The sequence below is a fragment of the Heloderma suspectum genome, chromosome 2, assembly GCF_057233095.1.
Source record: "Heloderma suspectum isolate Gila_16-S chromosome 2, 16-S_ref, whole genome shotgun sequence".
NCBI lineage: Eukaryota > Metazoa > Chordata > Lepidosauria > Squamata > Helodermatidae > Heloderma > Heloderma suspectum.
Genome location: NC_139459.1, coordinates 170,823,515 through 170,840,284, shown reverse-complemented (window position 1 = coordinate 170,840,284; position 16,770 = coordinate 170,823,515). Strand labels below are relative to the sequence as shown.

The following is a 16,770-nucleotide window of genomic DNA, read 5'->3' as shown; positions in this document are numbered from 1 at the left end:
TGGGCTCGTGATGAGAGGCGTTACGTGCGTGCGGCGATCACACGCAGGGCGGCCATTTTGAATGTGGCCACGGTGGGTGACCCTCCAGCTTCGCTCGGCCCTTTAATGCCGCACTCCTCTGGCTCCGCCTAGTGGCCCGAGGGGGAGCTGAGAGTCGTGGGGCTCTGTAAAACGATTTTTTTTACTTATATTTTTCGGAATGCTGGCGATTGGTGGGACTGCGGCCTCTGAAGGCGGGGTAATGATGTCATAGCCACACTAATAACTGTCTTACTGCGCTCTTGGTGGCGTCATGGAACTACTAACTGAGTCCTTGCCAGCACTTCCTAGAGGTGGGGCTTCTAAACCTTCCAGTGGAGGTCGGGGGCTCGGGTTTCGGTGGGGCTGTGAATCCATTCTGGGTCTGTCAGAACTCTACAGGAGCTATCCAAGGTGCCGGACACTATCCCCCAAACAGGTTCGGCACCTTGGATAGCTCCCTTAGAGTTCTGGCGGGTTCTGACTGAAACGCAGAACGGATTCACAGCCCCACTGAAACTGGAGCCACCAACCCCCGCTGAAACCTTTCATGCTGTAGTCCCATGTATTCACTTGGCCGCGAGTCCCTGTATATGCAGTGGTACTTATTTCCGAGTAAACAGGCGTAGCAAGGAGTTGCACGAGTAAGGAGACGAAAGGGGAACGATCGCTTGCGGGATGCAGAGCTTCAGCAGTCCTACTTGGAATCAACACGTTTTCGATCTTCATCCTTGTTCTCTGTAGCAGGAGAGAACAGGACTCATGTTAGCCGGAGGAAGCGGCAGGGTAGGTGGAGAATAAGGCTTGAGAGAAAGGGAGGAGAAGGCAGGGAACTGAGGACGGGGTCTCGGGAGGAATTTCGCACTACTCAAGGCAGGGACGGGGCCCTCCGGATGTTGCTGGTCTCCAGCTTCCATCATCCCTAGCCGACGTGGCCAATAGTGAGAGATGATGAGATGCAGCCCAGCAATATGTAGAGGCCACAAGCTCCCCATCCCTAACTTACGGTTGTCCGAGAGGATGGCCAACAGACCAGGACCAGGAAGTGGGGCAAAGCAGGCTTGGTCCCGGAGAGCAGAACGCCGAGGAAACAGTGAGGTGGCCCGTTACTCTTGACACGACTGTGTTAATGCACTTCTTTCTCCTTGTTCTCTCAAGCCTAAACGGATTTGCTTTGGAGCAAATCCCATTGCCGTCGATTGAACATACTTCCGCTGAAGTGCTGCTTCGGACGACAGCCTTGCACCCCAGTTCAGAAGGTAGTATCCAGTTAGCCCTTCGTAAAGTAGACCCATTGAAATGAATGAGGCTTACATTAGTCACAGCTACCTTACGTCCCGTTCATTTCAATGGGATTACTCTACATACGACTAATATTGGATCCCACCCTGAAGTCCTGCCCCTGCCATCGAGGTGAACGTGCTTGGAAGCAAACATCCTCGATCTCGGTGTAACTTCAGTCTAAATACATAGGCACGTTTAGGCTGTTAAGAGTACTTGTACTGCAGCCTTATGTCACTCGTATATAACTACTTGCATCTGACAAATAGTAGAGGATCTGCTGCCTCCACCTCTGGGCAGGACTTAAGCTGGTCTGTTGAGGGTGGAAGCCTAAGCTACATGGCTACCACATTTAGTGGCAATCCTAATGCACACCTACTTGGGAGTAAGCCCCGCTAAACTTTTCCTGAGTAGACATAGTTTGGTTTACTTGGTGAGAGTATACACTGACTGGTACCCTGTTAAAATGAGCTTTGCAGTTGGCTTATGTGTACTGGAATAAGCCTCTTCCCCACACCCCTCCATCTCAGGGCTAGCCCTGCCATTAGGCAGAAGCAGCTGCCTTGAACAGGTAATTCTGAACATCAAAGGCTATCAAGCTCGTCAGTTGCTTAATACAGGGTTATTTTATTTGCAGGGAGGGGTGCTATTTGGATTTTCCTTAACTACTAGTTGCAAATGCGAATTTTTAAAGCAAGTTACTGTGATTTTAATAGCAGTACAATGATCTAGCACATTTGCAGTGCTCAAAGCACTTCACTAATCTTACCCTAAGTAATCCTTATATTAGTTCTGTGAAGACCAACCAGGACTAACAGCTGTAAGTGCACCACTCTGTTGAGATTTGAGCCAGGGACTTCCTGAGTCACAGCTGAAGGGATAGGAAAAGGGATAACGGCTGAACTTTTGTCATGTACCCCTTCAGTGCTAGATACTGGCAACCCTACCAACTTCCCCCAGAGGCCAAGTGGTTCTTGAAAAGGGCTTTCTGCTTTTCTCAGGGTGTACAATGGGGGTAGAAGGGGCATGTATAGTAACTACCTATGACCATGACACTAGTTGGTGGCTGAAATATTCCATGAAGCCAAGAACACCTACCTGTGTGTAAGTGGTAACTTACCTTCTGTATTGTATCATGATTTCATAAGGGCAGGTTACACACCCCTCATTTAAGAGCAGGCACACATCCATACCCATCCACACACACCTGCCCTGCAATTCTCTCCAGAGAGTTGCTGCCTTCTCCACATGGCAATGTGTTGGAACCACTGGCATCTCTGAACAAGATGGGACATGAGATTCAGGATACATGAAACAGAAAGCAAGTAAAATTGTAGCAGAGGTCCTGGTGGCTCTATACTACCTCCAGTATTAGAGGCAGTATGCCTATGTATAGCAGTTGCTGGGGAACATGGGCGGGAGAGTGCTGTTGCACTTATGTCCTGCTGCAGCTGGTTGGCCACTTTGTGAACAGAATGCTGGACTAGATGGATGCTTGGTCTGATCCAGCATGGCTCTTATGTTCTTGGTTGCTAGTGAGCCAAAATTTTACCTTGTTGGCCAGTTAGCCAGAACTGGAGGATGCAATGCCAAAAAAATTCAGCCCAGCCAGTTTTGTGATAAATGTACATGCATGTGCTGACAGTGTGTGTGTGTGTGTGTGTGTGTGTATATATATATACACACACACACACGGTGTCACCTATATGCAGCGTGGACATTTTGTTCTGTAAGTGCACATGCATGCACATTGTGCTCCCCCTTGAAGGAACTACAGAGGTAGCTGGCGCCCTTTGGCAGGGGGTATTCAGTAATTCTGCATGTATATAGGTCTCGCCAATGAACCAGGAAGCTTGGGGCAGACCTCGAGCATGTCCTACTCAGTTGAATGACTGCCTACCATCTCACACCAGGCCACCACCACATCTGTGGGCCCATTACCACCCTAGGCAGGCAGTGCCACGGATTCTACAATCCCTGGCTAGTTGAGGAAGGAAGCATTCCTTCACAACAGCAAGGTACTTCATACATAGGAACACTAGGCAGGTTTCAGAAAATGTTCTTCTGGATGACAGGAATTTGGCCCATTCTCAAAGGCACTTAAGCCTGGGTGCCAACATATTTGTAAACAGTGGGTAAGCACAGTAGCTGTCAGATGATCACCATGTCTGTGGCATTTGCTCTGTGGAGGAGGGGGTCACCCTGTGATCCACTAGAGGGCTTTGCAAAATTTCTGAAGATGACTCAATTCTTCTCAAAAAGGGTTGGTAAAAGGTAGATCACAATATGCCCATAGCTGCTGGGATTTTTGCAAAAATATCCGAGGTGGACTTTGTTCTGATCGAGCAAGGCATTTTTATATTCTTAAGCAAGAATGCAGAGTCAGGATAACTCAATACGTTAGTCAACAAAGTGTATGGGTGTGAGCATGTGAGAGACAAGAGACTTGAGGAAATAATTATTGTCCCTTTAAACCTCCCTCTAACTCAGAGGTAAACAACCTAGTGCCCTCCAATGGTTTGGACAACTCCCATCAGCTCCAGCATGGCCAATGATGTGAGTTGTAGTCCAAAACATCTGGAGAGTACCAAGTTATCTACCCCCTGCTCTAACTCTATGACTAGAATCCTCATTGCTGAGGATCCTTTCTGTCCTGTAGCTCATACATCTCAGATACTTAAGATGTTCCCCCTAATGGTTTCTGTTCCAATAAAGGAATGCTTTAAATATTTGATAATATCGGAGAAATCCATTGCTAACCCTAGTTTTAGTTTACACTCATTTCCCACTTTTCTTCCAAGGAGCTCTAGCCATCATACATAGCATTTCCAAACAGTCTCCCATATAGTACTAACCACATCAAGACCTGTGTGGCTTTACCAGAGTTGCTACATTGTGTGCCTTCATACTATGTGCCAAAACCACACCTGGAAAACTCCCTGTCCCTGGAGTCTTGCTGAAGTCTACCCTCCATGAACAATACCGGGCTAGCCTTAAGCAGATAAAGGGTAATTCAATATAGTAGTATTTCACCAAGTGCTATATTATTTTAGATTTATTATCCACCCTTAGCCCATGGGAACTTCTCAGCTTTAGACAGGTCGCAAATATCAATATATGTTTCAATTCTATTCCCAGATTTCCCCCACACTCGAGTGTCACTAGAAACTAAACCCACACAGATAAGTAATTCTCAATGGCTCTCGTAGAGCAAGAGGACAAGTTTATTCTAGTCTGCGAAATAGTTGAGGGGATGAAACAAACAAACTCTGACCCCTGCCCAAGATACTGGCATCACAAAAGAAAGGAGATAAGTTGGTTCCCACTCTAATGGAATACTTAAGAGTACCCCTTAACTTTCACCCATATATAAATGTCTACTTCTCAGTTCTTTAGGCAAAAATACAGGACTACACATGGGGATAATGTTGCTGGGGCGGGATCACCACCACCCACTACTGGTGCAACTACAGGACATCTTCTGCACACATACAGACTCACCTGACTCAGCTGCTAGTATTTTGTAAGTAAACAGAGTAGACATTACCTAGGGAGGTAGTGGGCTTTCCCACGTTGGAGGCATTCAAGACGAGGCTGGACAGCCATCTGTCAGGGATGCTCTGACTTGGATTCCTGCATTGAGCAGGGGCTTAGACTCGATGGTCTTGTAGGCCCCTTCCAACCCCACTATTCTGTGATTCTATGATTTCACAAGTATGACAGGCCGAGACTAATAAGCACTGGAACAGAACAGCTGCTGATTCATCCTTAGGAAAGTAGGATACATTAAATGTATTTCTAGTTTTCAAAAACTTAACATTGTTCTTACAGTCTAGTTACTCTGACTGAATTGTGTCATTTGGCCTAAGGCAGTACTTTTCAAAACTGTATCCCAGGGAACCCTGGGTTCCTCAGATGTTTATCAGGGTTATTGGTGAAAAGATTGGTAGTATGACAAGCTTCCCTGGCGGACTACACTAGACCTTAACTAAGTTTACCACCATTCTGCCACCCTTTTTGTGGGTGGCAAAATGGGAAGGGGGGATTTCAATAATATTGTAGGAGATGGGAGCAAACTCATTCCAGCTGCATTATGCTTGTTCCAGCAGCTGCCATTTTGTTTCACTCATAATGCTTGTCCGAGTGATGCTACATCACATAGTACCATTCACAGAGGCATTATGAGAAAAAATAGCAGTTTACCTAGCAAACATTTTCATCATATTTTTAATTTCACTGAATCTCTATAAAAGCAGAGTAAATTAGTGAATCGGAGGCTAACATGGGAAGAAAAGTCAACTGATTCCAAATGTGATGGTATTTTCCACAGGTCAGCATGATATTGGGGCTTTTCAGAAAAGAAATGGTCTGAGTCTTAGGATTATGAAGGCATTTCAGTAACACCTCTATCTGGCTTTTTTCTTCCTACTGGAAAATTCCATTAAGGTATGAGATGGCAGTTGTGAGCTTCATACTGTACCAGCACTGAAAAGCACTTCTTCCTTCACCAAATAGCTTTCTCCAACCTGGTGCCCTCCAGATATTTTAGACTACAATTCCAGACATTCTCAAACATTACCCATGCTGGGCCGATCCAAAACATCTCAAGGGTACCAGGTTGGGAAGACTGCCCTATGCCATGGTGTCTCAAATGCAGCCATCAGTGATATTTTAATATGGCAACCAGGGCTGTGACTCTACTGACAAGTTGTGGCTACAGTCACCACACTTGTTCTATGGCCTCATGTGCTATCACAGCTAAAGACTAGTTTGAGAACTACTGCCTTAGGCAGACTTGTAATAAAGGTTACCTATAAATAGGCACTGGTTGCCATGTTTTGTGTGATATACAAAACATTTAAGATGCGACTACAGTTCTAATTCTGTGCATGTCAATGTATTATTTTATGTATTCAAAGTTTTGCTATTTGACTGGGATCTTCCTGAGGTGAAAAATATTTCTGTTAATGGGTGATCTGGCACACTCTCTAGCTGAAAACAGACCTCTATTCTGCCCAGTCCAAAGATCTGTCTAGCATAAAGCTTGCATTCAACCCCGGAAAAAGTGTTCTTGAAGGGCAGGATATTATAATCCCTAAAATAAATGCTCTTGCTTCAGTAAAAACTGGCCCAATCAACAAGATGGCCACCTTCCAATCAGCTCAAAAACTAAAAGACATCCTCATCCACAACAGAGAAAAAAATATTATATTTTAATGGCAGGGCAGAATATATCTACCTTGGTAATGAAAGGCTCAAACAAATCTGTAACATTTACATAGGTTTATAATCCAATTCTAGCACAGAATACAGTACTTACCAACATGAGATGCAACTAGATTACTGTGTAGAATGCATGCTGAGTGCTAAGACTGGGCTTGAACCTATTTTTTTTTAACATAAAAATATATGTTTCTTTTAATGACCTTACATATATAAAATCAGTTGCCACAGTATCTTTGCTGCCAAAGGAGAAAAAATAAAATCAAGTTGCTTGTTTTAACAACCAAAAAAAAAGATGAGACACCCATAAAGAAAGGACTGTTTCTTGTAAATTTATAAGGCAAACTTTTTATATAATAAATAGGATACAAGGGTAGGGAGGGGGTTGGTGGATTTCTTTTAAACATATACATGTACATTCAGACGGATTTTGTTATTTTCTTACTGAAATTATACAAATTTTCCTTTAATAAATTTCTTTTTTTTTCTTTTTTTTTTAAATATAGTCAGTGCTTTCAGTCTTTTTTTTTTTTTTTTGGCTGTACACAAAACCTACAAAAGAGCAATCAATTTTAAAGTTTTATTAAACAATCTACTCAGAGTTCTTAAAAGTAATTGTCCCAAAACGGCATCAACTAAATGCAAGGTGCAGTCAGGAAGCATGTGTGGGGGTGAATAATGAAACATACTTTTAAAAATTGATTTCAAAGAGTCAACATAATTTAATATAATTCCCACTTCTGTTCAGTCCTATTTGGAGGATACTTGGCATGTTTTTATTCCCCTAAAATTAGAGTCTTGCCATGGTTGAATCAGAAGTTCCCATCAATATGGATCAGTAGCAACCTCTTGACATTAAAAAAGAAAACATTAATGGGCCTTCTTTAAAAAAGCATACAGCCCATCTGATTGGATGTTAATTCAGCTCTGAATCTAGAAGAAAGTTTCACAGCATTCCTCTTTATTGCACATACTGTGCTAGGTCCTTCTCGTTTTTTTTACCCCCAGCCAAATATTCATATGAAGGAATCTAGCCATCTTACACTTTCTTGCTACATCGCCTACTGGTGGTGGACTGTTAGAAACAGAAGCTGTACAAAATACCCTGGGAATGCCTGTTAAAAAAAAATGCTCCACCTATCATATCCCCAATTACCCTCCCCTTTCTCTTTACTGCCAACAGACAAGACAAAAAGAAAAGTATACATTTTTTCCTCCCTTTTAAAATATATATATGTATGTTTGAAACACTCAAAAATCTGAAGCGTTTGTGCCCGGAACAATTACTTTACAGAAATGTTCACGATACATACTCGTGGACCATTAAAAAAAAAAACAACACACACAGAAGGTTTTCACCGACATTCCTTTTTTTTCAGGGCGGGGTGGGGAGATAAAACCCTACACACAATGAGAGTCTCAAACACCACAGTTTTGTTTGTTTCCAGAAAAAGACTATTGAAAAGAAAAAGACAACCCCTCCCACCCAAATTTGTGTCTCTGAAATAAAAAAAAATTAAGAGAAAGGAACGCCACTGGCAAGAGAGAGAGATGGCTACGTGAGGATTAAGAGCTGTACAGGGTAGCAAGCACTCAGCATACATTTAATAACAGTCCTTTTAATATTTGGTCATATGGTGATCACTACTGAGTTGTGAAGCAGAAGGAAGTTGTTTTGCGGTTAGCGGCATGTTGACTGATGGAAGCAGGGGAAGAGAGTGCCCCCATTCCTCCTCCCATACAAGAAAGGGAGGAGGGGCTTTGCCAGGTTGTGGATTGGGTTTGTTTGTTTTTTTGCACTCACAAAGAAAAAAGCAAAATGATAAAAATTTCCAGCTCACCTACCTACTCCTCATGCAGAGATACACACAGCTGCAATAAGCACTGCCCATCTGCATGGCTTGGAAAAGAAACTCCAAGCCCATGACTGGAAGAAAAGCCTGTGCAAGTTGATCTACAGAATGGGAAGTCCTCTCTCCCCACCTCAATTAGGAAGAATATAGTTACACTCCTGCCCCGCCGCCCCAGAAGTGTATTCTGCGCTCGGTCTAGTTATCTTTGCTTTTGGAAGAACGGCAAATTTAAGCTGCTACTTCCCGAGCGGGTATTGCTGATTTCGGCAACTTGCAGGCGGAAGCTGGGAGAGAGCAAACTGTCAAACAGAGCCCTCTCCGTAATGATCCCTCATGGGATGTGGTGAGGACTGGATAGTGAAGTGCTAGCAAGCTGACCCTTTAAGATCTACTTCCAAACACATCAGCCTTTGATCTGATGAATGCTAGTAGGGCCCTGATGCCATGGGCGCTACCAGCACTTGCAAATTTTAGACTTTATATAAAATTATTTAATATGAAGCAAATCAAACACCTCAGATAATTACTCATGCAAGCATAGGCAGCACCAGGAGGAAGAGGAAGGGCACATTTCCACCTGAAGTGCCTGTTTACCCTGTCTGAATTAAAAATTTAGAGTGTGAAACTTGATTCTATTTGGAAACACTGTAATATGAAACACAAAGCTCAATCACCTCCCACCCCCACAAATCTGCCTCACCCGTATGACTTTGCTCAACCAATTTTTTTTCTGGAACACCTCTTCATGCAAGATAAGGAGAATGACCCATGAAAGTGCAACATCAAAACAGAAGGTGTGATGTCTTTGGAAATTAGATCTGAATTTGTGCTAAACTTGGGGGTGGGGAGAGGAGTGAGGGTCAAGTTTTCAGCTGGTAGAAGGAGACACACTTATTGTGGAGTGCTGCCAATTTATGCCGGTTGGCATGCAAGGCACAAGTAAAAAGGAGTGGTAAGACAACGACCAGCTCTGAAAACTATGCAGGTGCTCTAAAGGAAAATCTCAGACAGGAACTTTGCTGTAAGGAGGAAGAGATCTGCTCTAGAAGAGCAGTAAGAAGTTCAGTTGAGAACCAAAAGGAACAACAACACTACCAGGCTAAATTGTCTTACTACTGAAGTGGCCATAAATGACAGAGCTAAATCATGCTAAATGGCATTTGTAAGACTCAAGTTCAACTGGATAGGATATAGGTTTTTATAGAAGCCAGTCCAAATCCAAACTGTGCAGAACCCTTGATGTCCCCCCACCTTCACCATCCCAAACCCAAATAAGTGTCTTGCCCCATAAGCTGATTGAGTGCAAAAAAATAAAATTAAAATGTTGGCTATATTCAACCACATTGTTGGTTTTCCCATCATGGAAACAAAAGAGGAAATCCCTTAAAAAAAGAAGTAAAAACACAGCCAAAACGAAAAGGCAGTTCAGCTCTGTCATGGAGAGAAATGACTGGCAGGCAGGTTTGATGGGTCTGTTTTATTTCCCCTTGTCCTATGATACTGAACACCAGGAATAATGGTCAAGAAGCAACATATAATAAATTCTCAACAGACCATATCATTCCTTGCTTGTCTGTCTGTTATCCTTGTTTGGTAGTGGCGCAACAAGCAGAGAAAAAGCAACCCCCTAATTTATAATGCAATATACAGATATATAAAATTAGACAATTCTTCTGTGTCTACTTGGTGCCTTAAAAAAAACACGCACACGCACACACAACAGAAATTAAATTCCCAAACAAAAAAAGAGTTAGGCCTAACGTTAAACTCTACACATTATTGGATAATAATTGAAACAGACGAGTTTATTTTCACTTGACACAGAAACATCAGGTGGTTCACAATGCTAACAAGGTAGAAACCTCTTGCACAGTCTCTCAAATGCCAGGCACTATCCGCATTTGTCTTTGAGGCTGAGCTGGGTAGAAGTGGGCAGAGCTGGGAACATAGGTGAAGTTCACTTCTGAGATACAACTCCATATCCCTGTAAGCAGACGGATTGCCAAACTACAACCAGTGTAACTCCTGCTGGAGAAGCAGCTAGCTCCAACACAGCATTATGTCAGTTGGGGTGGTGGGGAGAGGCCAAGACTAACTTCACATGCTGCTCTGACCTCCCACTGCATTTCATCAATCCCTTTTCTTTGGACTAAACTAGATTTTTGGTGGAAGACCCGAGTCTGGGAACAGCTGCAAAGTGGAACAGGAAGGATGCCAATTGCAGCAAAGAAGTGGTGGAGGGGATGTTAGGGAAGGAAGGGTGGGGGAAGGAGACAGGCCAAGATTAAAACTTTCTGCCTGCTTGCTGCTTCTCCAGTGCAAAACTGCCCTCCACAGGTCACTTTGTAACTGTCTGGCAGAAACCCAGGTCTGCTGCCAAACATCAAGTTTGGGCCAATGTTACTGACAAAAATCTATCTCTCTTCCATTTCCAGCCCTAGATCACATCACAGAAGGAAAAAATGATGTGAAGGTGCCATCCTTTCACTTGTCTGGAATACAGACATACATGGGATCAGGATACCCCATGGTTTTGCAAGCTCTTCAATCATCATCATGGCCGCTCAGAGGAAGCGGTTCAATGTAGGGATGCTCTAGTGTGGAAGTGAGTATTGGTGTTCTAGCCTGGATTCTCTGATATGATCTAGACTTCACACTTTCCCCTGGATATATTTTGGATCTAAAGACACCTAACCTCAATTCAGTCACACATGGAAGCTTTCTTTGAGAAATATAAAGATCTCAATTTTGTAGCTTTGATCAGCTGGTTACATACATAACATCTTCCTCAGGCTGTCTCCAAGACACTGCTAGAACCATGTGGTCAGCAATGGACTTGTGGCTCTGTTTTCCACCCAACTAGGAGGAAAATGAGAAAGAATATTTTTTCTATCTTGGCTTTAAAGTGCATCATTCTTTACAAACAAAAACAAAAAGGGAGGTCTTTCAGTTATGAGGCCAACGTTGCCTTTGTGCATCCAGAGGAAGCTGGGGGGGCATGGAAAAGGCTTATCAACTTCTGATGTAAAGCAGTTACTTGTACCTTTCCTAAGCTCCATGGCAGGAAGCACTTTGGAGCACTGAGAGGTGAAGCCACACGTGCTTGTTATGGCAAAAGCCACTTTTCTAAATGGTCTCTGCCAAATAGCTAGCAAAGCCTAAGGAGGCGCCTTCAAGGCCAAATGCTATCGACGCTGATCCCCAGTGGTAGCCTACAGGAGATTTGCCCATGCGTACGATGGCAAGGTACACTGCCCCAAAGGTTTGAATGCAGAGTCGGCTTCCTGCAAAGCTAGATCCCCATTTGTGACCTAAGATATACTGACAGGAATCCTAGAAAGGTACTGGAATGCAAAAATGCCCTGCACTTGAGGGAGGTTTGGAACCAGGACAAACTCAGGGCTAAACTGACATGCCAGTTGTTTAAACACATGCTTGCCCCAATCATGTATGAAAGTAGTAGTAGTAGTAGTGTAGGTCCACATTTTAAAGCAAAACCTGCATGTGGATGAGGGAAACAGAACCCTCCCATTGCCTGCTCACCTCCCACAGGCACTTTTTTTGCCATCCAAACTGAGTTCTGATATCAGAGCTCAGCTGAGGTGTGTGTGTGTGTGTGTGTGTGAATTCGTGCAAGAGACGAACTGTAAGAAGTAAACCCCAAGAAAGGGGAAGGTTTAGCGCACACACCACCTTTGCATTCCTTTTGCTTCATCTGTTTACTGTTTAACACAAACAGGTTTGCTAATACATCTAGTTTGGCCTTCAATCATCAGCCAGGCTAAATGCAATTTCAGAGAAGGCCATTGTTGAGATGGGAAGGATTCCTGCTACTACGATTTTTATTCCGCCCTCCCCTTAGCTGTGATGTTGCCCTGTCCTTCAGGATGGCAGTGCCACTTTGCCCATAATCCTTTCCTGTGGCAACCTTCATAATGTGAAAACTCTACAAGTATCTTCTTTAGCTGCAATTACACATTTCAAATGGCAGTGCACTGCAGATTCCAAATATGTTTATCGCAGCTAATACATATGCAATTTTCACATACGTATGTATGTTTGGTGTAAGAAAAAGTCACATGAGAAGTGGCCCCAGAGTGGAATGACATGCAAAGTTCTGCTCTCTGTAGAACCCCCTCATAATTCAAAGATAATTAATAAATGAGGGAGGGTTGTCCATGCAGACTTGGAAGTCGGAGCCTTGGAAAGCAAAAGGGGCAATAATTCATCCTGGATCTGTCAGAGGCACGTTAAGTATCTTCAAATGCAACTTGAGATCAAAGGGATGTTTTCCTCATCCCAGGTTTCCCATAGGTTGGTGAACAATGATTAACTCTTCCTCCCCTACCTCCATTAAATTTGTGCCTTTTTAAAATATAAAGGAAAAGCCCTCTGAGGGTTTTTTGTTTTTTTTAAGTTATCACAAAGTCAATGCCTCCCTCACCCTTGTTTCTTTCCTTCCTTTACCTGCATACTTCTTTACCTTTTCTGCCATGTTTCCACAGCAGAATTTTCAGGATAACCACCTCCACTCAAATGAATGATGAGCCATTTCTCAGATTGGTTACACTTTGGAGATGGGTGGGAAGGGATATATTTGAGAATCCACCACTGGCAGCAGACTCAAGCCCAAACTCTTGTGTAGTCAAGTAGGAGATACTAGTTTTATCCCCGGTAAAAAAAAAGAATTGAATCCACCCGAACCTTACTGCAAATCACTGAGCAACCATACTATATGAGGAGAACAGAAAATCAAAAGTTGGCTTTGACTGCAGTGCAGGAAGCCTAGCAAAAATGAGCATCACTGCAATGAAGACAGGTTCGACCCTCATTAGTCTTCTCACAATGAAACTGGAGTCTTTCTGTTATGACCAATGCACTGCTTTTTATCTGTAGTTAATAACTGTAAGTAAAATGTGTCTTTTGGCTGTTGATACAGATAGAAGGAATTTTACTCCGATGTCTGATGGGTAGGGAGGAGATGGGGGAGAGGTTGCCTGTACACCAAGGTGTCTCTCTGAGGGCCAGAACAGATATGAGTCCAGAAATCCGTGATCAGACCACCCAACATTTTTTTTACTTTATAGTACCTGTACAGGACTCCAATTTTGATCAGAATTCCTATACTGGGAGACAAACAGATGCCATGCATGTGCTTATACTTTTCTCCCAGAGGAAACAATCACTTGGGAGAGGGGATTTCGACTTGGAAAACAGCTTTCTTCAGCACTGCTGTTCTGATCAAAAGTGGAGCCCCCTGTGGCTACTTTAAGTTGCTTATTTTATCCTGTGATGACCTTTAAGGTTGCTTATTTCAATCCTTCCACACCATCACAAAGTGTGAAAAGCTTTTAAAGACTACTGTTTCTACTTCATGCCCAGACTGCAGCATTGGACCCATGCTCCCCATTTTGTTATCAGGGTACTTTGCTACTGCACTGGATGAGGGACACAGATCGTGTCTGTGCTACATATGCAGTTAAAAACAAAAACAAGCCGACTAAGATAGTGAATGCTCCCCTCTCCCCACTAGATTCGGTAGCTTTCTGTATGCAATTTTTTTAAAAAAGAAGCAAGGGAGACTTCTGTTTGAGATGAAGCCCCATCCCCAATATACACTACACTTCTGCTGAGCCCTGCTTTCCTGGGGAGTGAGGAGAGGTGTGCCCAACTGCCATGGAAGAGCTTGTTTGCCAGCCATAAGGAAGTCCTTTGAAATGACAAAATACTAGATTTCTCAGTTCAGCCTTTGCCACGTACCAATCCCAGCACAGATGTACAGGTAGTTTTATAAACATTCAACTACCTTCCTGTGCCAGAAGTAAAGTGGGGAGGCGAGCCAGTATTTAGTCAAAATGCCCCACCCCAAATACACACAGGCACACTCCATACATCTTTCAAGCCATTGCCTCCCATGAAGTGGGCAAAGGCCTCCATTAGTGCAAACGGTTCCCTAAGCTAACATCATTGACAAGAACTGGAAGAACTTCTCATTTTAACTCCTAGCATGTGACGAGTGCACACATACACACACACACACACACACACACACGCTTCAGCACACTCAAGATTGCTTTAACAAAATCAAAGGCCCCTCCTTTCAGGATAAACATAGGAAAGGAGGACATTCTTACAAAGCTGCCCCCAGTATCCCAGTGGTCTTTTAGCAGCAGAACTGTCCTTGAGGGAGAGGATATCCTTCCTAATTGCTGGTCTACCTGGCAGATGGGGGGGATATTGATTCCCCGGTGCACCACAACCCCATCTTTCTCTCTCTCATGTATACACACATCCTACTGAAAACTACAGAACTCCAACTAAGACTGGACAACTACATTACATGGCACAAGGGAGGTGGAGTGGAATACAGACGTGGCCCCCCACCACCCGATCTGTCCATGGGGCCTTTAATATGGAGGGCAAGCAGGATCAGGATGACAGTCCAGAGTTTGGAGCTGCCCCTCCCCTGCCAAACAGCTCGCCTTGTCAGTAGTATATGCAGCAAAGCATGGCAGAAGGGGCGGGGGGGCGGTGGAGGAGAGAAGAGGGTGCCCCCATTCTGTAGAAAAAGTGCAAAGTGGCTTCCAGCCCTGGGAGGCATGTCTCTGTGCCCCACACTGTGCTTGTCTGTATTAAAAATGGGGGAAGGAGGGGAACAGAGGAAGAATAGTTTTAGGGAAGCTGATTGATTGAAAGCCGGGGCACTGTGGGGAAAGGGGAGTCCTACCCGGCAGCTGCCTGGAGTCTCATCTGGATGTGTGGGGCTGGGAGTGCCTGTCCCTCTCTTTGTTTCCTCTGGCGCTCACTTGCTCACTCACCCCCCTCAAAGTCAGCTGACCCGCTCTGACACAGGCGTCCTGGTGTCCACGGCCTCGTCCCTGTTTGCGGGCCGGGGCAAGGCCGCGGAGGACGACACAGTGTCTTTGCGCTCATGTTTGTAGGGCACAGCTGTGCCTCCGGGCTGAGTCTTAGGTGGCTCCTTGGGGCAGCCGTCACTTTCTGGAGCCTTCTCCTCTTTACAGCTCTTGCTGCTCAAGTCCTGGGGTTCAGCTGGAAGGCTCTTGCTGTCCTTGGGGCTTTCAGGGGACTGAGCAGGGGGGCTGCCCTGGGGCTCTGAAGGGGACTGGTGGGGTGGGTGGTGCTGATCCTTCTTGCCAGGGGAAGAGGAAGGGGCAGGGGTTGGCACTGCGTTGCCACCCCGCCCTTTAGGGCTGCTTTCCTTGCTGCGGCGCCCTGGGCTCTTGGCAGCCGTTCGCTGTCCCTTGGGGCTCCATTCCCCTGTGTTGCTTGGGGGAGGTGGGGTTGGCTTGGCTATCTCTATGCTGACAGCTTCACGTGTCTTGCGCTTCTTGATGGGCAGTACCGTCTCCCGGACAGCCTGGATGACTGGCTCCTTGACTGCTTTCTTTTTGGCTTCGGCAATTGCTGCAGCTGCACCACTGCCTGGCTTGCGCCCCCGTTTCTTGGGCACAGCCTGGGGGTCCGATTCAGATTTCCGCTTGCGGCCAGGACGCTTGATAACCATGACCTGCGCTGAGGTGGTGGCTCCACCTGTGCCTTCTGCCTTTGCTCCTGCCGCAGAGGACTGCAAAGGCATCTTGACCAGCAGCTTTCCTGAACTCTTCTCAATCACCCGCTTCACCTGCACACCTTCTGAGGCAGCTCCTCTGGGTTTGACAGAGCCGCTGCCCTTAGGCCGGCCCCGTCCACGACCTGTGCCAGTAGTTTTTGGGGCTTTGGGTTTCTTGGGAGGCTTTTGTTCCCGCCGTGAGGGGCTCCCGCGTCCAGTCACCGTGAAATCAAAATCATTAGGATCCAGAGAGGTGTCCCCCACTTTTTCAAAGTAGGCGATGAGCTCAACTTTGGAGCGGAAGGCCTTGCCCTGGGGACTGCAGTTACAAGAGCCGGAGGTAAGAAAAAGAGCAAAAAGAAAGGGTAGGGGGAGAGAAGAATTAATAGCATTCCAGTACCGACACATACATTAGATTACCACATGGATTAAAGAGGCCTCTGCTTTGCAGGCAGTACTAAGCAAGTACAGGGTTGTCTTTAGTGAACAACCCTGTACTTGTTTAGTACTCTCTGAATAATCCTAGGTTGGCAGTGTATCAGATTAGAAACAAACATACAGAAAGGAGAGGGTTTGGGGAACATTGTGTCGGTTTATTCCCTGTGGGTTGAACCCTACTTTTCCCCACCAACATGTGTACCTGGCTCTGGAGTGAAAGCCAACTGAAACATGAAGGGTAACGAATGGGCCACCCCCCTGCAAATACCTGGCATATTATCTGTCAAAAAGTTTATCTGATGCTTTATTACTTAAGAACTACCCCCCTCTTTTTTGCAATTTAAATCTGGTAGGAAGGGGAAGAAAGTGCTTTCCTGACTAACACAA

At 44.9% G+C, this 16,770-nt stretch overlaps 1 protein-coding gene across 3 annotated transcripts in view; it reads right to left on the bottom strand.

Moving 5' to 3' along the window:
- Window positions 1-69: 69 nt before the first annotated feature.
- MECP2 (methyl-CpG binding protein 2) overlaps window positions 70-16,770 on the bottom strand; it is a 102,941-nt gene continuing 86,240 nt past the window's right edge. For all 3 annotated transcript variants that reach the window (XM_084835991.1, XM_084835993.1, XM_084835992.1), the window contains one exon: window positions 70-16,264. In XM_084835991.1, the coding sequence (XP_084692117.1) occupies window positions 15,205-16,264 (1,060 nt within the window). In that variant the 3' untranslated portion in view covers window positions 70-15,204. The remainder of the gene's footprint in view (window positions 16,265-16,770) is intronic.